The sequence below is a fragment of the Lissotriton helveticus genome, chromosome 2_1, assembly GCF_964261635.1.
Source record: "Lissotriton helveticus chromosome 2_1, aLisHel1.1, whole genome shotgun sequence".
Lineage (NCBI taxonomy): Eukaryota > Metazoa > Chordata > Amphibia > Caudata > Salamandridae > Lissotriton > Lissotriton helveticus.
Genome location: NC_136059.1, coordinates 1,505,503,771 through 1,505,527,890, shown reverse-complemented (window position 1 = coordinate 1,505,527,890; position 24,120 = coordinate 1,505,503,771). Strand labels below are relative to the sequence as shown.

At 40.1% G+C, this 24,120-nt stretch overlaps 1 protein-coding gene across 1 annotated transcript in view; it reads left to right on the top strand.

Moving 5' to 3' along the window:
• The window catches only part of SDAD1 (SDA1 domain containing 1), a 202,501-nt gene that overhangs the window by 73,816 nt on the left and 104,565 nt on the right, over positions 1 to 24,120 (top strand). Inside the window, exons 8-12 of the mRNA XM_078676393.1 lie at positions 1,631 to 1,705; positions 10,336 to 10,437; positions 14,729 to 14,795; positions 15,363 to 15,466; positions 17,787 to 17,844. Of these exons, the coding sequence (XP_078532519.1) occupies positions 1,631 to 1,705; positions 10,336 to 10,437; positions 14,729 to 14,795; positions 15,363 to 15,466; positions 17,787 to 17,844 (406 nt within the window). The remainder of the gene's footprint in view (positions 1 to 1,630; positions 1,706 to 10,335; positions 10,438 to 14,728; positions 14,796 to 15,362; positions 15,467 to 17,786; positions 17,845 to 24,120) is intronic.

Here is a 24,120-nt window from a genome sequence, read left to right as displayed (position 1 = left end):
CCCCCTTTGTACTGTGACCCCACACCTGCCTCTGCTGCTAGCAGCAGATGGCAGCGCCCAGTTTACACTCCCACTTTGGGCGAGAAAATTGGTTGGAAAACTTGTAAAGGCTAGGAGGTGTGCCTACCATTTCCAACTCCACGCCTTAGGCGGAGGAGGCAAAGTTAAGCACACTTTTCAGTCCCCTCCATATTGAAGAAGAGGGGATCCTCCAATCAGAGCTAGGTCTTTACCCCCTCCCACAGGAGGGTGGCCATTGGCCCTACCTACTACTCCCCTAAAACTCCCCCTAGATTTGGTATTTAGGTGGCTCCCCCAGACCTATAGGTTAGATTCCTGCAACCTACGAAAAAGGACGAAGAAGATTGCAGCAAAGCCTAAAGAGGACTTCGAAGATTTCTTTGGATGACTGGATGATCCTTACATTTCTTTGGATGACTGGATGGTCCTTACTTGAACCCATCAATCCAAATGCATACACATTCTTTTCCAAGAATGCTTTCTTTGGTCAAGCTTGGGTGAATTTGCTATTTTTTCTTCATTTCATCATTCTCTAATTGTTATCCCAATTCCAAGAGTTGGAGAAAGTTTTGGGCTCCGAAATTGGTCCGACAGGGAGACGACTAGGTCTGCAAACACGAGGTTCTACTAATTGAAATATTACTTTCACGGAGGCCTCGCCCCTTTTGCGTCCATGAGGCACTGTTTTGCTCAGAATTGACCATACTACGTGACATAGCGATCGTATGTATAAACACGCATGCTTTTATTAGTTGCAGCGTTTTTGTTCATTTGAATGTATTAATTTCTTATTTCCATATTTAGGATTATTATTATTAGGAGTGGCATACACAGGGCTGGTCCCTGTGTGGTCCTGATGAAGAGCTAGGGGTATGCTCGAAACATGTTGATCTTACACTGAATTGCTAACCCAATAATAGTTAGTCCTTTTGTGTAACACCCCATTTTAGACATACCAACCTAGGAGCTATAATAAAGTATTTCAGCCAACTAGTAAGGTATTTTTAATCACTTAATCCACTCCACCACACATTGCAATACACATAGTCTTCCACTATAAGTGCTCCTACGTAGTTTCCGCAAGTCGCAGCAAGCCCCAGTTCGTAGAGAACTGGGATGGCCCCAATGATGAAGCATGTCACCGTGGGGAAACCATGGTGAGTGAGGGGACTCAAGAATATTTTTTTTTTTCCTGAAGGCAATCTTTGATCAAATTTATCAGATACCATACCCATACATTTGACTAGGTCCTCAAACCCGATAAGTTTTTTTTTTTTAAGCATAAACCAGCAATGCTACAGTCGGTGGGCTTGATGTTCCCACCCTTGGATGACAATCCGTGACTCTAACCAGCTCCTGATATCCTCGTCTTCTACTACAGGTGAATTCTGCTGAATTTTGAAAATTGACAGCTACTAGTTTGCATGTGGATCTTCATGGCTTGTTCCCCTATTTTACATTTCTTAAGAATTTAAACTTTTAGAGAGAGCGCTTGTAAACATTTGATTTTAAGACTTCCTAACGTAATATTCTTGAAAGTGTATTTGAGTTTGTAAAAAGCAGACCATTTTTCCTTAGCAATCTGCTTCAAACAATCTTTTTATTTCAGATTCTGGTAGCTGCCCTTAAATTTTTCCTGGGACGAGATGAAGATGAGAAACGAGAGAGTGATTCCGAATCTGAGGTCAGTTATTGTTGTGCATGGAGGGAGTCAGCTGTGCGACTATTTCCAAAACTAATGAGTGAGTTGGGGTTGTTGGAAACATCACACATTTCTCAAGGTGTGTAAAACAAAGGTCTCTCCACGTTCTTTAGAGAGGTTATCATACCAGACAAAGTTTCAGTTCTTTTGGCCTAAAGCTTGCTCACGAAACTTCTAAGAGCTTACTCGAACATAACTCATGTAACTGTAGCTTTTTCAGTCGCTGGGTAAACACTGTTGGTAATTACCTTCCCACTGGAACAGTTCCATTATGTGTGGACAGCATGACTGTGAGCTATACAAATAAATTACCTTTGCTCTTGAAATAATGTATTTCTTTAAATAGGTTTAGTTAATTTTGCCAACTAAGAGTGAAGTTACTAATAACAAGGTATTTACCAAATTTAAATGAAGGTGCTACAGTATGATGCAATAGTTATTTTGACATTGTAGCAATTTGTACACTAAAGTATATCATTCTTTAAGTAAAGTTTGGTGTTAAGTAGCGGAAATAAAAAAAAAATAGGCCTTTCTGCTCTGACTTTTTTAATATAATGAATCTACAACAGTTCTGTGTTCAAGTGAGTATGTAAACTATTTATTGGTAAGTACAATACAGTAGAACATACAAATACATCATGTCATCCTAAAACTGGTGCAGAGATCTCCTGCAAATTGGGGCCCAGGTTAGAAAAACAGAAATATCAATGAGAGTAGTAAGAGGGAAAGATATATCCCAAATTTAGAAGGAGCAATGTATAATTGTTTTCTTCTTCTTCAACACCACACACCTTGAGCTTTCCCCCATTTGGTGCAGCTGAGGACTTTCTCTGAACAACCTTTGAAACAAATGGGACACAGATATGAGAAGAGAATTCAATCATAATGAATGGGTTCGAGACTTATCCTACCCCCATACATTGTCCTGAAACACCAGATTTAAATATATCTGTTTCATCTTCCTACTCAGGGCCTGTCATTCTAAAAAAAAAAATTAAGATCTATTCAGGGGCAACATCTGAATGTCCAAGATTCAGAATACAAGAAGCTAAGGGTTCCTACACATGATGTGGGGATACATGGAAATAGCACAAACACTAGGTGGTAGTTAGGGCTGGACTGTTCCCATGAGGAACATGGTGAAGACCGATTTGCATATGGCTGGGTCTGAATTGGCGAAGTGAGCAAAAGAATGATAATGGATTCAGCCCAGATGATATAGTGACTGGGGGTGAGCGTCTGAAAAGTTACAGCTCTCCGTCCATCATCTAATTGTGTTTGCTTTGTTCACCCTAAGTTGGCAGTTTATGCCCAGACGGGGGTCCCTTGCTCACTTTGCCTCTAAGCTAGCCTGGCTGATGAGGGATGTTACCCCGAAACAGGTCCCAGGATGCTTGTCTCTGGTCCAGGGAATACCTGGCTTGGCAGTTCGGGCTGGACTGTTCCCATGAGGAGCAGGGTCAAGACTTATTTGCATATGTCTGGGTATGAACTCACATTGCACAGAGAGCAAAAGAACAATGATGGATTCAACACAGATCTAAAGTGACTGGGGGTGAGTGTCTGAAAGTTTCAGCTCTCCGTCCATAATCTTACTGTGTTTGCGCCTGATACCGGGAAATAACACAATATTGATAGGAGATTACAGATGTATTATCTAAACTGCTAGGAGGTTCAGGTCTGTGTAACTTGAAGGAATGTATTTTTGATGGATTTCGATGGCCAAAAGGTTGCAGGGCTGAATCGAGATTGTCAGACCTAGCATTGTTGATAGCAAGGAGAGCTGTAACCAAGGCATGGAAGGCATTGAAGTCACCCTCCTCCCATTTTCAGATGGTGTGGACTAGTCTTGTGTTACTCACAGCAAGGTGAGCGATGCATTACTAACGCATTGTGTTTGGACTATAGAAATTCAGCTGCAAGTTGAACATCAATTCTGATGCATTGTCCTCGATGTTAAGATGTGTACTAAGCAAGCAGCCCCAGTTACATTAAGTTAGGGTGTGGGGGAATTCAATCACTCACTGTTTCTGAATATAACCTCACTTGCAGTTATTGTGAAGCAGAATTAGTTCTAAAGTAAACGCAATGTTTGAGCATCAAATTATTACTTTGATGGCGCATTAAAGATAAATGTATAATGTAATTAAATGTTACTTAAGGTATGTATACATTCATGGAACTGGGCACTACATACACACTCAGTTGCTATACTGTGATAAATTCATTCAGGGTATTAAAAAACACATAGCCTGAGTCACTTTAAAATGGAACAGGAGGTGTAACAGTTCTCTGGATACATGGAGGCCCCTTTATAGTTCAGTACTTATAAAAGCTGTTTTCTAAATGGCTTTTGTTTTGTGCACTCCTCTATAGTTTGGGGCCTACTTTCCACCTATAGTGAACGCATTGTGGCTGTCTTGATTTAAATGCATCAGTGTGTGCTTTGTGCAGGTGGTAGCCAAGCCGGGGATAGTCTATTCTTTTTGCAGAGATTTTGCTGTTCATATCGTGAGTCAGTAGCAAAAGCACAAGACTAGTGTTGTAATCCAATGATCCAGGAGGCAGGAACTTGGGTTTTGAATGGTTTATTTGAATACACCTACACAGCTCATCATCTGCCAGCATCTCCTAGTATAACAGTCTCCTAGTCTTAAAGCATAACATTCTACCATGCACTGTAAATACATGACATCATAAACTAGATGCTGACATGACTAGTATCTTAAAGGAACACAGTACTATTTAATGAGAAGTAGAATACAACATACCTCCCTTTCTTCTAAAGGAAAGGAAAGTTCAAAAGATAAAAACAATTTTAAAGAAAACTTAGTATGAAAACTATGGATGAAAACAATTGGAAATTACTCTCGAAACCTGTAAGGTAAGTTGATAGATCTAGAACTTTTTCTACTGGGTAAATTCATATTGCTGGTAAGTATGTCTTTTTGTTGTTGAGGAGCTACATTAACTTCTTTATTTTTAGCTTTCACAACTTTCGAAACATTCCACCAACATCCTCCTTCAACTTGAACAGCATTATCACCTATTCTCACAATTTTGATAGGTTGACTGTATTTGCTTCTCCCTTTCTTTACATGTGTAGAGTTCTTTATTTTTATAAAGTCCCCCACACACAAAGTAACCATCCTTGCTTTTTTTTTTTGATCAAACCAACATTTCTCTCTATCTTGAGCTACTTTAGAATTTGACTTGACTGTTTCTAAGACAGATTCAAGATTAACAATGGAAGAAAACCATTTTGACATCCAGCTAGGCCTAAAGCTGGTATTAGCTCTTCTCCCTCTCAAAACTTCAAATGGAGAAATCTTTGTGGAAGAGTGTGGTGTAGTTCTGTAAGACCATATCATACTTTCCAAAGAAACAAGGACATCATGCTTCATCTCCACAGCCCACTTGACACATTCTCCCACAACACGGTTCATTCTCTCAACGAGGCCATTCGTTTGTGGATAGTAAAGTGAGCTCTTGAAGTGCTTAATCCCACTTGACTTGAGAAATGACTGAAATTCCAAGCTAACAAACTGAGTCCCATTATCTGAGACGATTGATTCAGGAAAACCTTCTCTCATGAACACCTCCTTTAGAAACTTAATCACAGTGGTAGCACTAACTTCTCTTACAACTTTAATTTCCGGCCATTTCGATGTATAATCCATTAAAACTATTATGAATCTCAAACCTGATGGCAAAACATCAAAAGGACCCATGATATCAATGCCTACTTTAACCCAAGGACTATTGGGACACTCAATAGGAGATAGGGGTGGAACAGTAATTTTGAGTGATTTTTCAGATACAGAGCACACTGGACAATTCTCAACATAGGTGCGAATTTCATTGTCCATGCTCGGCCACCAAAAATCTTGTCGCACTCGACGTATTGTAAGGGACATTCCCAAATGTCCCTCATGGGACTCTTTCATGATGATAGGTCTGAGATCATGAGGTGGTATCAGTTTGTCACACCTCATTAAAAGACCATCCTCAATGGAAATTTCAGATTCGATTTTCCAATAAGGCTGTAGTACAGAAGATAAGGATTTTTCTTTGGGCCACCCATTTCTGACAAAGCCATATACTTCCTGCAACACTTTGTCTTTTGCCAATGATTCTCTCCAATTCTCCTCAGACCCCACAGCTAAAACAGGTACGTCTATCGAAGCTACAAAACAATCCTCATTGTCTTCATCATTCAGATCATGAAAATTCGTACCTTCTCTTACACCATCACTCTGAGGAAAACGTGACAAATAATCCGCTCGTGTGTTTTTCCCCCCAGAGATGTGTGTGATGTCAAATTGATATTGGAGTAGGTTGGTAACCATTCTTGTGATTCTGGGCGTGCAACACTTGCTTGGACCAGCTGACAATATGGAGACTAATGGCTTGTGGTCAGTTATCAAATTAAAACGCCTACCCCAAATATATGGCCGATATTTGTCAATAGCCCACACACACGCTAATAATTCCTTCTCAATAACGGAATATTGAACTTCAGCACTTCTAAGTACTCTGGAAGCGAATGCAACAGTAAACTCTCTCTCACCAGAACGTTGTGTAAGAATGGCACCCAAACCCACTTTGCTTGCATCTACAGTGATATAACAAGGCAAGTCTGGATGGAATGGGGTAAGAGCATCACCTTTTCTAAGAATATCCTTAACTTTGGAAAAAGCATCATCACAATTGCTGGTCCATGAGAACTTCGTGGAGAATTTGAGTAGATTACTGATGGGTCTAACAATGGACGCGTACCCTGGTACAAATCTCGAATAATATTCTAGAAGTCCCAACAAAGATTTGACTCCTGACCTGTCCTTCGGTATTGGTGCTTTCATAATGGCATCGATCAACCCATCCCTAGGTTTGATCCCTTCGGAAGACAATAAATGTCCAAGGTACTCAACTTCACTGCAACTGAATTTGCACTTTTCATTTTTCAAGACAACACCATTTTCTTTAAAGATACCCAAAACTTCCCTGATAATGTTATCATGTGTCATATTATCTTTAGCATGGATTAGAACATCATCTTGAAAAACAAGAACCCCTTCAACATTTCTCAACATGTTCTGCATCACTCGTTGGAAAACAGAGGCTGCGGAGGCTAATCCAAACGGCATCCTCTTGTAACGAAAGGTACCTAGTGGTGAAATAAAGGCAGTAAGAGAACGTGAGTCAGGGTGAAGTTCGATCTGATGATACGCACTGGCTAAGTCTAGCTTTGAAAATACTTTAGCCCCTATGATGTTGGTGAATAGATCAGTAATCTTTGGAAGGGGATGGGAGTCAACCCAGATCTCTTTGTTTAAGGACCTGAGATCTACACAAATCCTGAGCTTTCCATCCCTCTTGCGTGCAACCACTAGAGGAGACAACCACAATGAAGATTCTGTGGGTTCAATAATTCCCTTTTCACAAAGCATGGTTATTTCCTTATCCAGGTCTTCCCTAACACTAAATGGGACACTTCTGAGTTTGTGTTTTATGGGAGTGGCACCATCTTTTATAACTATTTTGTGTTTGAAACCTGCAATTTTGCCAAGTTGGTTCCCAAATACAGAAGGGAATTCATTAATCCATCGAGTGTTTTCTTCTTCACAGGACACTAGTAAGACTTGTTCTCTCATTCCTGGTCTCAGTTGCATACCAAATAGTCCTTGATGAAACCATCCTAGGATATTTAACCCATCCACTGCCACATACACTTTCCCTCTGATTCTCCTACCCTTGAATTCTAAGTAGTCTTCGAAGAATCCTGAGAGAGGTATTTTGCGTTTTTGAAATGAAATGGGTTTTCTATCAGGGGGAAATAAAGTTCTTTGACCCCACGTTTCTCGGAACAAGTCATTAGTAATTATAGTAATTCTGGCACCCGAATCTACTAACAAATTGAGTTTCTTATCACCCACTAGAATTTCAACAATGGGATCTACACAGGTTGAAGGATCTCCAGTGAGTGGGATTGATGTTCCATCAGGTCCTATATCATCGGTAATAACCGAGATCGTTTCTGTGTCTGAATCTTCCTCTGATTCTAGAACACATGCTATAGTTTTCTTTTGGAACTTTTTCCTTAGGCAAACAGTAGCGTAATGTCCTAATTTCTTGCAATAATTGCATGTGGAATTCATGGCTGGACACCTTGAACCTTTGTTGTGAGTGGAAGCTCCACAACGCAAACACATGTTGTTGGGTACAGGCCCACTATCCTTGAACTTAGCAGAAGAGTTGTCTTTGAGTTTAGGAGTCAGATTGTTGACAGGTTTAAAAGATCTATTTTTGCTCTTTTTTGACCCCCCAACAAAATTAACAGTGTCTATAGGCTTGTCTTCTAATTCTTTTAAAGAAACATGAGAGGTTTCAATACTTTTCGCTATCTTGATGGTCTCATCAAGAGTGGGATTGTCCATAGTGAGTAACTTCTGTCTAGTTTGTTTGTCCTTGCAGTGACCAACAAATTGATCGCGAATCAATTGCTCGGTGAAATTTTCAAACAAGCAGACAGAAGCTAGTTTTCTAAGAGTGGAAAAGTATGCATCAACATCCTCACAATCAGATTGTTTTCTCATAAAGAACTTATGCCTAAGTACAATCAAGTTAGGCTTCTTATCGAATCTCAATTTAAGTTTGGTGACAGTGGTTTGATATTCATCAGCAACAACTTCATTATCTACAGGAAGTTCAGGCAAATGTTTGAATATAGTCCTTCCTTCAAATCCCAAAGAGTGCAATAAAATACATTTTTTTCGTTCAGGACGAAACCTTGAAGCTCCAATGGCACCCAAATAAGTTTCGAAAGCATCAAACCAAATATCCCACTTCACAGGAGGATCCCCAGGAGAATCAAGAAATGCAGGTGGAGCATTTATGGATTGTAGAGAGGACATTTTGAACAAGGAGAGGTTGTAAAATTAGTGGGACTTATGTGCTTTTCAAGTTGGATATGTAATGTATGAATAATTAAAAAATTTGTTAAAAATTGAATAAAGTGTGTTTTTCAATTCTCTACTTGTATGACTCCACTGTGGAAAGAAGGAAAAGAATATAGCCCTAAAATGTTTTCTTCAAGTATTCATATGTCTTGTGCCATAGTTGGAAAGAAAATTTAATTTTGATGTCTTATTGCTGAGTATAAAGCGTGGGAAGCACTTTGTAAAAGGCTTCTAGAATTGTTTGTAAAATAAAACAATGGATTGTCAAAAGAAGAATCAGGATTCTGAGAGTGTTCAAAACAAAGAACAATCCAGGCGAGAATCCGTTGCTAGGCAGCTAGCTAGAAGCTCTACAAGTAGTAGGCAGGTTGCTTAGTGACGAGACGAAGAATGCAGATAAAGAGCCTCTGAGTCACCACTCCGTCGCTTAGTAACAGAAAGAACATGGATTTCCTCTTCCTCTTCCGTGTGACGAGTGTTGCCTTCGCGCATGCGCTTGGGAATGTAAACAGAAGAAGTGAGGCACTGTTCGAGGGAGTTGGCGCGCGTTGGATTCCAAAATCAACAGTGCGAGCGAGCCATAGCTCGAGGGAGTTGACGCGTTTTGAAGAAGACGTTAGTCAGGAATTAAAAGTAAACAAATGTCTATTTGTTCGTGTTTAAGCGAAAATGCCGCTTTTAAAGTGCTGTTCTGAACACACCAAATTCGCTGTTGAAATGTAAGCGCAGCAACAACTGATGGCCAATTAAATAATGATGTAATTAGCAGGAAAGGTTTTGGCAGAGTAAGCATGCGTTAGCGCTGAGTTAGGTGTGCTGTGTTTGAAATGAAGCAGCAAATGTTATTCCGCTTGGCAGTAAATCTTTGGTTAATGATTTTTGATGTTTTCGCTTTAAAGATGCAGACGCTAAGAAATGTGGCAGAGTGTCTAAGTTGAAAGCGCTGCTGGATTTGATTCCAGAAAAGTAAAAGTCACTTATCTGTATTCGATATTGAAGGCATCTGAGAGTAAAAGGCTCCAGGTGATGATGGTTGAAGTCTCTTGAGAGGTTGAAATTGAAGTTGAGAAAATTGGCAGATGGTTTGAAGATGAAGATTACTTCTTGAGGTTGGATGCGTGGGTTCAGCTGTGTAGGACCGCGTCGCCAAAATTATGTTGTAATCCAATGATCCAGGAGGCAGGAACTTGGGTTTTGAATGGTTTATTTGAATACACCTACACAGCTCATCATCTGCCAGCATCTCCTAGTATAACAGTCTCCTAGTCTTAAAGCATAACATTCTACCATGCACTGTAAATACATGACATCATAAACTAGATGCTGACATGACTAGTATCTTAAAGGAACACAGTACTATTTAATGAGAAGTAGAATACAACAACTAGGAGTCATATTTTCTTTGGAAACAGAAACTGTCAACACAGCACGAGGGAAGGTAGCTCTGAAGTGGAGTGGTCACTGGAGAGAAGTTGGTTAATGGTGTAGATATAACAGGCTCCAGCGAAATAGTTGACACAATGTCCAGTTCTATTCCACCTACTCCTTTAAATATTCTGTGTTTGTTTTGATTCTTAAAGGATACATGATATTGGCTTTTGAAGTTTGTTTCTCAAGTTAACGTGATCCTGGGCCAATGTACTTTCTTTAAAGGATGAAGGACCAACAGCCAGAGATCTGATGGTACGGTACGCAACTGGAAAGAAAAACACAAAATCGAAGAAGAAACTTGAAAAGGCCATGAAAGTTCTCAGAGTGAGAGATTTATTATTTTTATGTGGTGATTGTTGTTCAAAAAAGATGTGTCTGGGCAATGATGGGGTCTGCATTAGATTTCTGCACTTGGATTAAATTTTTCCCCTGCTACAAGCAGAGACACTTAGGCATTCATTGCAGTGGGGCAGTGAACCTGGTTTGAGCGCAAACTCCTGTTTGTACCTGAAATTATATTACAACTCTAGAGCTGTTGTGCACACCATATAAATGATAAATCCTGGCACAAACCTCTGTCTAAGAAGCGCATATTTTTGAGTTTGTAATAACAGAAAATGCTCAGTTAGTGCAATGTCCCCAAAATATCACTAACTCATGAACCAGTCTCAAGTAAAAAAGAAAAAAGCACGTTAACACACTATTCCTAATTCTACAAAGACGTCATTTCATTGAGAGTTTCAAACACTGTTGGAATCAAGACTAGCTAATGGGCAGCACCAGTTAAGTCTGGAGACTGTGTTTATAGAGTATATCAATGCACATTGTGCTTTTAGAAATGTTAGTCCTTTTAAGAGGCTAGCACTAGGAGTTATGTTAATGTGTTGGCTTTTCCCTTGTAACTATGATGGTTATACGAGTACCTTCTGTCAGTAACTTCAGCCATTTGCCAAAGACTTTTTTAAGACTTTTTTTTTTTTAAAGAAATGTTAGTCTCCTTCAACTTCAGCCTTTCTTTGATTCCGAACAGTGACTCCTTCTGTAGGATTTTTTAGTCTAATTGACTGCTAATGGTAATATACCATTTGCCAGTTTAATCTCGGACTGTAGGGAACTGTGTTTTTGTTGCATTAGTCCCTCCACTTATTACCTGGTATTTGATGCAACTTTGACTATATTGCACGGGGTTCCTGCTAACCAGGTCCCCATTGCCAGTGTTCTTTCCCCAAAACAAGACTACTGGTCACTTGATCCCCAAGTGACTAGGCCTTTAGCACCTCTGTAAGTCTCGGGTTGGCCTAACAGCTAAGGCGCTCGACCTCGGACCTGGGGATCTGGGTTCGAGTCTCGGTAACGACGCCAAAAAACCCCTGTGGTTCTGGGCAAAACACTTAATCTCCCCGTGCCTACAATGAAAGTGTGTCCTCATGTAACGTAACTGGTGCTATGTAAAGCGCTCTGATAACTGATTCGGTTCGGTTCTAGTTCGTGCTATATAAAACTCTGGAGAAAAAAAAAAGACACCCCTGGTACCGAGGGCATAGGTACTAAAGAGGGTTCCTAAGAGCTGCAGCATATCTTGTGCCACTCCTAGGGACCCAATGATTCAGAAAAGGGGGTGGTGATGAACAGAGTGCCTGAATTAAGCAGACCACTCTTACCCAGTCCAAAGATCAGGGCTTGATCCATCACCGTTTTTTAGCTCACTGCACCATCCCAGCTCAGAACTCGGCTATATGCAAATTAGTCTGTTCCTGTCCCAGTGCATGATGGGAACAGGGCAAACCAAACTACCAAGCCAATTCTTGTACTGGGAAGGAAACAAGCTTCCGGGGACCGGTTTCTGCCATTTCAGGCGTCGTCGGCCCGGCTTGCTTGAATCCTGATGGTGCAATGAGCAAGGGACTCACATCTGAGTATACCCTTCCACGCTTATGGTGGACAAAATGATTCAGAAAAGGGGGTGGTGATGAACAGAGTGCCTGAATTAAGCAGACCACTCTTACCCAGTCCAAAGATCAGGGCTTTATCCATCACCGTTTTTTAGCTCACTGCACCATCCCAGCTCAGAACTCGGCTATATGCAAATTAGTCTGTTCCTGTCCCAGTGCATGATGGGAACAGGGCAAACCAAACTGCCAAGCCAATTCTTGTACTGGGAAGGAAACAAGCTTCCGGGGACCGGTTTCTGCCATTTCAGGCGTCGTCGGCCCAGCTTGCTTGAATCCTGATGGTGCAATGAGCAAGGGACTCACATCTGAGTATACCCTTCCACGCTTATGGTGGACAAAATGATTCAGAAAAGGGGGTGGTGATGAACAGAGTGCCTGAATTAAGCAGACCACTCTTACCCAGTCCAAAGATCAGGGCTTGATCCATCACCGTTTTTTAGCTCACTGCACCATCCCAGCTCAGAACTCGGCTATATGCAAATTAGTCTGTTCCTGTCCCAGTGCATGATGGGAACAGGGCAAACCAAACTACCAAGCCAATTCTTGTACTGGGAAGAAAACAAGCTTCCGGGGACCGGTTTCTGCCATTTCAGGCGTCGTCGGCCCGGCTTGCTTGAATCCTGATGGTGCAATGAGCAAGGGACTCACATCTGAGTATACCCTTCCACGCTTATGGTGGACAAAATGATTCAGAAAAGGGGGTGGTGATGAACAGAGTGCCTGAATTAAGCAGACCACTCTTACCCAGTCCAAAGATCAGGGCTTGATCCATCACCGTTTTTTAGCTCACTGCACCATCCCAGCTCAGAACTCGCTATAAGCAAATTAGTCTGTTCCTGTCCCAGTGCATGATGGGAACAGGGCAAACCAAACTACCAAGCCAATTCTTGTACTAGGAAGGAAACAAGCTTCCGGGGACCGGTTTCTGCCATTTCAGGCGTCGTCGGCCCGGCTTGCTTGAATCCTGATGGTGCAATGAGCAAGGGACTCACATCTGAGTATACCCTTCCACGCTTATGGTGGACAAAATGATTCAGAAAAGGGGGTGGTGATGAACAGAGTGCCTGAATTAAGCAGACCACTCTTACCCAGTCCAAAGATCAGGGCTTGATCCATCACTGTTTTTTAGCTCACTGCACCATCCCAGCTCAGAACTCGGCTATATGCAAATTAGTCTGTTCCTGTCCCAGTGCATGATGGGAACAGGGCAAACCAAACTACCAAGCCAATTCTTGTACTGGGAAGGAAACAAGCTTCCGGGGACCGCTTTCTTCCATTTCAGGCGTCGTCGGCCCGGCTTGCTTGAATCCTGATGGTGCAATGAGCAAGGGACTCACATCTGAGTATACCCTTCCACGCTTATGGTGGACAAAATGATTCAGAAAAGGGGGTGGTGATGAACAGAGTGCCTGAATTAAGCTGACCACTCTTACCCAGTCCAAAGATCAGGGCTTGATCCATCACCGTTTTTTAGCTCACTGCACCATCCCAGCTGAGAACTCGGCTATATGCAAATTAGTCTGTTCCTGTCCCCGTGCATGATGGGAACAGGGCAAACCAAACTACCAAGCCCGAGGTGACCTGTTGGTGCTCACCTGGACTTTGCCCAATACTTACCTTAAGTTCAGGAGATTGGTCCCATAAGTCGTTGTGAAGTACCCAATGCAGTACATGTTTTTACCCTATAAAATAACATTGTGAACCCGACGCTGAGAAGCACCTCTACACCCGGTTGCCCCAGTGCCGCCAGAGGTGACCTGTTGGTGCAGCCTTGGACCTTGCCGCATACTTACCTTAAGTGCAGGAGATGGTCCCGTAAGTCGCTGTGAAGAACCTGTATGTCTTTCCTCTATAGATTAACATTCTTACTTCAGAAATTGCACTGTGTCCATTTATGAAAACTGTAAAAAATAACACAAAATGTACTTACCTGATTTTTCGATCTTGGTACTTAAAGTTATATAAAGATACGTGTTATTTTTATAAATTGGTGTGGATCTCCTTATTTTGTTGTGTGCATCATTTATCGACTGTGTGTATGCTTCAAATGTCTAAAACGCCTCTATGATAAGCCTAAGGCTATTCAACCACACTACCCCCCTAGCAGAGCACCTTAGTATTGCTAGTGAAAGCCCCTTTCTACTCACAGGGGAATACCTGGACTCTGCACAGTATATCTCGTTTTGGTATAATATATCATGAGCAATGCTTCCTACATAGACAACCAACTGAGCTTTAATTTGCCCTTCAATTAAGTCACATATTCAGCTATACACTGGCAATTGTATTTTATCAAATGTTGTTGAGCCTTACATCAAGGTTTTTGCTTGTGTGGTAGGTAGGAGATACCAAGGGCAGGATTCTCAGATCACTGATTTCATTCCATTGCCCCTAATGGGATTTACTCCCAGCACATTCTTTAGTAGACAGCAAATGTGTCAAAATGAATATGCTTAGAAGGGCTGTTTATATTTCTCATATCCGGGATGTTTGTCTACAGCATCCAGTAGACCAGTAGCGCTCTGGATTAAAGTAATGATGCTTACTGATATTTAATGTTGCGCTAATCCAGATTAAGCTATCAATAGGAAGTGTTTTAATTAAAATTGCTTCACTAGGTCATAGCTCTTTAATGTTATTAAATCTATTTCAATTTCACACAGAAACACAAAAAGAAAAAGCCAGAAATCTTTAATTTCTCTGCCATCCATTTAGTCCATGATCCACAAGGTAAGCAGCACTTCTTTTTAAAGTCAATGCATCAGTTGAATTAGAATTCTCACTTTATGATCAGTACCTTCTAACAATTTTGATTTTTCTGTAAAAAATTTCCCATAGAAAAATATCTTTCCTGTTGCATAAACATGTTTGTATCATTGTTTTTTTGGGGGGGAGGGTTAATATATTTTTAATTCTATTGTTATTACATGAGTTGAAGTCTTTGTGAGTTGGTCCCTTTTCGACAACAGAATAAACTGTGCAATATATTCTTGTTATATTTCCAGTAAACCACTGTGTTACAAACCCATTGACCTGATCTTTAGTGATCTGGCTGTGTTATGGAATCTGACCAATCTAGAGTCTCTGATGGCCTCGAGATGAACACATACATATACCTGTCCAAAATAATCCCACTAGGAAGTCACGTCTCATCTGCCTGTATGTTGACCCTCACAGCCAGTGGTGTGACTATGACCTCCAAATGTAGATTTGTACAACTACAGTGAAGCACTTTTCATCACCATGCCCTGTTACACAGTCAGCCTCAATTGGTCCCGGATTTATTTGTGATTTCAGATTTTGCAGAGAAACTATTTAAACAACTAGAAACATCCAAAGAAAGGTTTGAAGTGAAGATGATGCTAATGGATCTAATATCCAGATTGGTTGGAATACACGAGGTATGTTTATTATCAACAGTATGTAATCTTCCATCTGTTTGTCCTTTAAATGATAATTTAGTTCTCAAAGTTCTTATTGAATGATTGACTACCTTTATTAGTGCACTTAACAAAAGAAGCTATCTTGAATCGCTTTACATCTTATCTGTGGGTGTCGTTTCAGGATAGATAATCCTTCAGTTAATAATGAAAAGGGGACAATATGGACACTGCCTCAGATGGACTAACAGCCTTAGGTGGACTAACGGTGTTCCAAGTTAACTTATTATTAAATAAAACAGCCTTTCTCGTTGCTTATCAACAAAAGGGAAGAGTATCAATAGACATTGATATGCTAAGCAAAGAGATCTTGGTAGCCAGTATCTGGACATGTTGCCTTGTAAATGAGATGGGCAAAATTGGTAAAAGATTGTGAAAATCATAGAGGAAAGAGAAAATTGAATGGGCTTTATTATGGGGAGTGGCTGGAGGAATTTCTGGGCTTCCCTAATCCATCTAAATTAAACACAAAGGCATATTGTGTGACTCCTGATAATACTGGGGACGGCAAACTCTTGCTCTTCGACCCGCAGAGGTGGCATTGCAGCAGCCTCATAAGGCATTCACTACCTCTTCTGCTACCAGCCCTTTTGTACTTATTTAGCCAGATTGCAAACACATCACTTAACTTCAGTTGCCAAAATCAGTTTGTTCTTAGCAATAAATGTGTGTAAACAAGTTGAAGTGAGCTCATGGCAATACTGATAATCAGGATGAAATGTTTATTCGAGAGTTCACAAGGCTTGATTTTCTCTCTTAAAAACTGGAATCGTACAATTGATACCCCCCCCTCCCTCCCAGGTACTCTGTTAACTCATAGCATACCTGTGCAGCACTCACATCCAACATTGAGAGACAGTTTTTTTTACCCAAATTATCCATAAATACATTATTTTGGAATGAATGACTTCCTTCCCACTTGCCTGGTGAAACCACAGGTTGTTTATTTCTTGGCACCCAATCACTCCTGGTTCAGTCCTAATACTCCTGCCACCTGTAAATAAGGAAGGTTCAGTATACAATCCTAGATTCCAATTTTTTTCTTTTTAATCAGAAGGGGGAAAAAGGTAGCTCAAAGTCTGCAAAATGCCGAACAGACAAGCCATGCACAATTTGGCATGGCTACATTTCCAGTGCTTGCATTGACAAAACACGCTTTCTTCTTGATTTCTTCTTAAAATGAGCTGTGATTTCTGATACAATTCTTGTAGCTTGTTTTGTATTTAGACTAGTTATATTCTAGATCATGTGAAGGAAATTAATATGGCCACTTAAACGGTATTGCAAGTGATTTCTTAGGGATTTAAACCTGCATCTTATCCCAAATTACTCTTGGTGTCTGCTGGATCTGTGTATATTGTCAGTTCAATTTATATTTGACGAGGTTATGCATGTATTCGTTTATGAAATGAGATTTTTTTTTTGCTCCCTGTGATTGTCACAGAATCAATTATCACAAGAACAAGATTATTGATAAATATGCCTTGTCCAGACTGAGCTGCACATTAGACTTGAATTGAGAAATGTAGTTTAAAAGAACAGAAAAACAAGAATGAAACTGATATAAAGTATTAACACCAGTCAACAAATTGATCTGCTATATGCGACGACACATAGGATATCCCCTTTATGTAATTGTAAATGTTTGCTTAGCTGCTTGGGATTTTTGCCTGGTATATTAAAGAGTGGGATAGCAATGTAATAGTGGCAAAACCCTAGCTCTGTTCTTGTGGAGGATGAGACTGTTTCGACAAGATTACAAACCTGTTTCACTGATTTAACATTTTGAGGGGCCAAGTCGTTTTTTTGTGATATATCAGTGACCCACAAGGCCCTCATTGTCCCACCTCTTTTCCTCAAAATTAATGGAGAGAATCTTTTGATCCTATGCTTGCATAGGCTCTCCTACTTGGCTTAACGTCCTGTCATATCATGCACGAAAGCCATCAAAATGGCTCCAACTTAAAGAATTGTTGATTGTATGTGACATTGTTTCCCCTCCTACATTACAGGTTCAGAATGTCAATGTTGTGTTATTAGAATCGAAAAGACATGTATTGCACCCCAACAGCATATAAATGGTTCAGACACTCTTGCTAAAAAAACACACACCATCTGTGTATTGACTGTTTTTACAACATCTACCTTCTAAATAGTTCTGTGGTAATGTGTCATAGTGGAAGTGCCTTGGTCTATATTTAAAATTGATTTGCCACAACACACAAGAAAAGCTCCTTAAATTGAGTCATATTGTTAACCTTCCCTCTTTTACTTTTCACAGCTTTTCCTCTTTAACTTCTATCCATTTGTTCAGCGGTTCCTACAACCACATCAGAGAGGTAACATGCAACATAATTTGTTTTCTGCTGATGTCTCGTATACCTGGTGGAAGAGTGCTGATGATTTATTTAGTTCATGCTCATCTCTTTGTTGTTTATGAATGCTCCTAGGATGGTTCTATTGTGAAAATATATAGAGCACCCAAATAATATCAATAAAGGCTTCCTTCACTATGTTCATTACCTTAATAGATGTCCAAAAATGTTTTGTTTTAATGTCAGCCATTTCCCTATAATAGCCAAAACTGACCCTTGTTCCAGTTAACTTGTGATTTAACATTTGCAACTTATCCGCTGCACCATATTGACATTTTGAGCATTGGTCTTTGTGCTCCTAAAAGAAAAGTGATGGAAAAAATGCATGGGTTGACTCTTAGCCACTAAGGATTGCTCTGGACACCTTCCATGATTGACTGCGCAGTGTATGTTAGAGACCGGGACTAACCATACGCAGAACAGTTACTTAAAGGCCAGTGGTTTGGGGGTTCTGAGAGGAAAAATGTAAGTGGAAGTTTGTTGCTTTGTCAAGAGAAGCATGTTTGAGCTCAGTGCACATTCAAGCTATAATCTCTTCCAGTTATGAGACAATAGCATTACGCCATTTAGAGATGAGTAATGTTGAACGCTATGCCAAAAATGGCAGCAGTTCTGGTGATAATCAAATCCCATTGATACCGAACATATAAGATCTTGCAGGAGTGTGGCTCATGGTGAGTTTGGTAATTGTATTCCCCCCCCCCCCCTCCCCACCATGTGAAGGAGGTGCTACCCAGATAGCACACATCAACACACAGTCGCTTAGCATAACCAGCTATGCATTCTTCTTTAAAGGGCCTAAGTGCTCAAATACTATCCTTCAAACCATAAAATGTAAGGCAGAACAGTCTAAAACGCAGTTGCCTTAAAGAATGTCTGAATCTTGGAATCAACAATCAAACATATAAAGTCACAAAGAAAATGTGGAAGGCTACACTACACAATTCTATTATTGTCACATTAAGCCTGGATACCATCTCGATAATGTTGACTACCACAAGAAAACAATCACTTAATCCCAGGGTTACAGCAGGGCCACTCTTACATAAGTAGAGCAAGAAGTTGAGATCATTACCGAGCACATCAGTACTGCAGCCACAGACATATGTGGGCTACTAGTTTCACATTGCTCCTTGAATGGTATGCCACACCCTAAGCCCGCATTTACTCTCTCCCAGAGCTAAATTGCTGCAGGGCTCTAAAAATGTTTGCGAAAAACAAAGAGTTTCCAAAACCTCGCAAATCTTGACTGGATTAAAAAGAAACATCAGTAACACAGAATGCCACCCAAATAGAATTGAGGCACCTTTGTGCCAGGGCTCTCTGTTTCAACCTGAGATACAAGCATAAAAGTGTAACATCATTTTCTCGGACAAGTCCCTGCTTGGCAGTCAGAAGGATAAATCACCAGAAAGAAGGAAAAGTAAAATAGCAATTTCGAGTGTTATCATCTGTCTTCATCAAAGTATCAGTGCTCAGTTTAGGAGGTTTCCCTTATTATCTATATTATCTAAACAGTCCTATTAATCTTTTGACACATGGCCACCAGGAGTTGCAGAGCAGACAGTGGCCGACAAGCCAAACATCATATCTTTCAGAACACAAAGAAACCCCTGCCAAAGAAAGGAGTGGTCAGGATAGAGCTGAAATGCATACCAATAGGCAATGATGACCTTACAAGCAGTAATTCTAGTGATGAAAGGTAGATAATCGACGCCATTGATTTTAATGGTTCATATCCCCATGTGCTGATGTATCAAAGACATAATACATTTACCGGATGTTACCAGTTCACTGATTTTCCTTTTAGCGTTGAATGTTCTCCAGAGGTTCTGACAAACTGTTTAGTGTAGTAGCTAGCCAACTACAGAGGAAAGGCTGACATACCCTCCTCTATCCCCATTTGGTACATTCACTGATATCAGGAATCCATGTGCTATTGATCATTTGGTAGAAGACATTTGATACAGTTTTCACCACTACATTAACACGCCAAGTGATCAGGAAGATGTACCAATTGTCAATTATGATGAGCCATACATATCCGCCACAGACAGGAGACTAACAACTAATGGATATGCAAATTGCCCTACACAAACTACAAGTACATCACAAATTGTTGACAATAATTTTGGGATTAATCTCACACCTCAACCCCAAGTTGGGGAATTTAGCAGCTTGGCTCCAGAGGTCTTTGAACTAGTTAATCTAAACCTTTCAAATACCCAGCTGAAGGAAGCTCATCAACGTTGTAACTCTATGAAGTGGAAGAGATTTGTTGTTTTATTTCAAATGAATACAATCTTATGGTCAATTTAGAAGACTTTGCCATATTGTTATTTTTAAAACATCGGTCAGGATACACCTGGCAGCCTGAACTTCCTTGAAGATGCACTGCAATACTGGTTTGTTTAGAATACTAGTATCATCCCTAGACCCTTCTCTTTATGCATCACTTTTCCATGACCCAATTGTAATCTGCACAAACCGTGGGCATGCTGTGCCTGTGAGTGACACTTCTTGGTTTGAAAACAAACAAAATACAAGCGATGCCAAAGGTAATTCAAATTGAAACGTAATTATTTGGGACACAGATACCATCAATTATCTGTCTCCACCAACCCTATTTATACTGATTCAATCCAATGTTACATTTCTATGTTCATCTTATGGCACATTTTTCTAAATAAAGAAAAAAAAAAAAATGAAAAACCAAACACATAAATGATATATATTCTCTTTATGTATTAATCCATAAAGAATCCTTTTGAGATCTTCAGTATTTCAATCATACATATCAAAAGAAACACACAATATATTTTTATATCAATTAATTTTCAACAGGACATATACAAAAACTTAATCAAGTTCAACAATCATTGACCCTTGTTCCGTGGGTTATGTCTGAAGCCCAAAAGTTAGTAACAAAAGGAAATTTTGGTAATTTCTTTTGACAACCTTAATTCCTTTTTCGAACACCAAAATTCTATATAGGAGTCAGTGAAGTACCACTAAACGTTTTTGTGGCTCCCAAAGTCACTCTGAGCTCCTAAGGAATATATCCATTATTGCTTTGTAAATCAAAAGGGTGTCGAAATCAAATGACAAACTGTCGGCGCGTTTCGGACTGTCAAGCAGTTTCAGGCCTCATCAGGACAATGGGCAAACAAAACACGACATATTTTACCGCATACACAACTGATGGAAGTCCCAGCCTAGTTTCAAGATCGTATGTACAACTATATGTTATACCGAGGTATTAACGGCCAATATCCATTTAGGCGGTATACCCTTAAATCCAAACAACGTGGCCTCTCCGAATCACATGGTCCACCGACGGATCACTTTTCGAGGAAAGCGTCAACCGATCAACCGATCACGCCAAATCCAAATCTCCAGCACTAACACGGAGTATTACCGGAACAAGGGTCAATGATTGTTGAACTTGATTAAGTTTTTGTATATGTCCTGTTGAAAATTAATTGATATAAAAATATATTGTGTGTTTCTTTTGATATGTATGATTGAAATACTGAAGATCTCAAAAGGATTCTTTATGGATTAATACATAAAGAGAATATATATCATTTATGTGTTTGGTTTTTCATTTTTTATTTTTATTTTTCTTTATTTAGAAAAATTTGCCATAAGATGAACATAGAAATGTAACATTGGATTGAATCAGTATAAATAGGGTTGGTGGAGACAAATAATTGATTGTATCTGTGTCCCAAATAATTACGTTTCAATTTGAATTACCTTTGGCATCGCTTGTATTTTGTTTGTTGTTAATCACCCAGATGCCTTATGGTTGATTGGGTTCCCCCTGTTATTATTATATATTTATTTATTTATTTAAATCTTTATTTCGGCCAGCAGGCCATAAAAGACGCACATATATATATACATCAAACAAGAAAAAAACATATCGAGTACATACATCAAATCATTTAAAACAGTTTTAAGACCAAGGACAAAGTCAGTTTACAACAATATTAATAGAACATAGTTCATTTAAAAGCGAAGATAGATTTTGGAAATAACACTACTCAAAGCATTTGACCCGATTTCTTCCGAACAATATATACAGCGTGAAGAAACCTGCTGACACTAAACACAATAAGCTGGGCTGTGTTAGTTTTTAAGATTCTGTAGGCAATAAGACTAGATCTAGTTCCTAGAAGTGCACACATGGGTTTCAGCCATTTTTTGCGAGCTTTTAACCCCTTCGACGCTCATGACGAGCTGGGCTCGTCATGCAGTAGCCTCCTGCTACGCTCATGACGAGCCCAGCTCGTCATGAATAATGGTAATCATGATTTTCCAGCACAGGGGAAAAATCCCCATAGCATTCAAAAGGTTAAGTACGCATTACATGTGAACAACATATGGGCATCGTTTTCTATACATGAGGCTGAGCACATAGGACATATCTTACTTTTGTTGTTTAGGTTTTCCGATGTTTTCTTTGACCACCGTTCTATGTTGGAGTTCAGCATAAGATTCCCATACCTGAATTTCAGGTAGAGAGTCTTAGCGACAGGGGGCTCTATTTCATCCAGACAGGTTTCAAAACAGGGTTCATTTTTAAAGGATAAGAAATCTTGGGTTAAGGTCCCATTTCTATTTCCAGATACAACCCTATTGTCTATGTGAGACCAAAATGCTCTCTTTACAATGGCTTTAGAAAAAGGTGGTAGATTGTCTGGATTTTCCCACATCGAATATAGGCCTAGTATTGAGACCCATTTTTGGATATGTCTAAACCATACGATAGAGTTAAAAGAATCAAGATTCAATATCTCGCGGAGGCTATTTCTGTAATCTAATAATTCTGGGGTGGACCAAATCCTAATCCAGAACAATACCGGTCTTATAATAGTTAGATGATCGGTACGTTTAAAATTCAAATCGAATTGAAGGGGAATTAGTGGTGTGCTAATGGGAACCCTTACGATTGCTCTCATGAATTTGTTGTCCATACCTTGAAAGCTCTCCCTAGCCCATGGTCCCCAAATCTCAGCTCCGTATAGGGCGGCAGATTGGATTTTAAATTTAAAGAGTTCAAGTACAGGTGTTACACTCTTGCTTGTACTAGCATTCAACTTATTAATTATAGGTTTAACATTTTGAGCATATGACACCTTACTTTTCTCGATTTGGGCCTTCCATGATAGCTTTGTGTCGAGCACCACCCCCAAGTAAGAAAAATTATCAACAGTATCCAAAATTTGGCCATTCATAGTCAAGGTGCCTCTGTCCGGTCTGCTAGGATTCAATGCCATACATTTCGTTTTGTCAACATTTATTTCTAGACCCTTGATCACACAGTAGCTACTAAAGGAGTTTAAGAGCGCCTGAAGGCCTTTCTTAGTCTGGGATATTAGGATGGTATCATCCGCAAAGAGCAGCGCAGGCACTCTCTCTCCATTAAGCTGTGGTGAATCATTATTACAAGTGTTCAGATGATCAGGAACATCGTTGACATATATAGAAAATAGGGTGGGGGCCAAAACGCATCCCTGCCGGACACCGCGTTCAATTGGAATATCGCGAGTCAGTTCACCATTTGGGCCCCATCTAATGTTGGCATGATTTCTAGCGTGCAACTCAATTATTTGTATCAGAAGACTCCCTGGGAGACCGGCTTTCTTTAAGGAACTCCAAAGGAGGTTGCGTGGAACAAGGTCAAAAGCCGCTCTCAGGTCAACAAACGCTACATACAAGTGACCTTTCCTGATGTATACGTACTTCCAATATATGCAGCAAAATCTGAAGACCTGGTCAAGGGTGCTGATCTTAGACCTAAAGCATGCTTGAAATTTGGAAATAATTGCTGACTCCTCCAGCCAATCATTTATCCGGTATAACAGATGCTTGGCATAGAGTTTTTGGAGGATGTCCATTAGACTAATAGGTCTATAATTTGAAGGAGCAGATCTATTCCCCTTTTTAAAGATTAGCACAACTTCTGCTGCACGCCAACTATCCGGAAATCTACAGTTTTTGGACAGGGCATTAAACAAACGATTTATATAAGGGGCCCAGACTTCGGTTTCGTGCTTATAGAGATCACCCGGTATTTTATCAGGGCCTGGTGCTTTACTATTTTTTAATTCATTAATTGCCCTTTCAGTTTCATCCAGGGTGAAGTCTAAACACTCAGGGGGTGGAAGTAACAGTGGAATCTCCTCAACACCACTACCATATTGTTTATACAAGGAGGTAAAGTGTGTCACC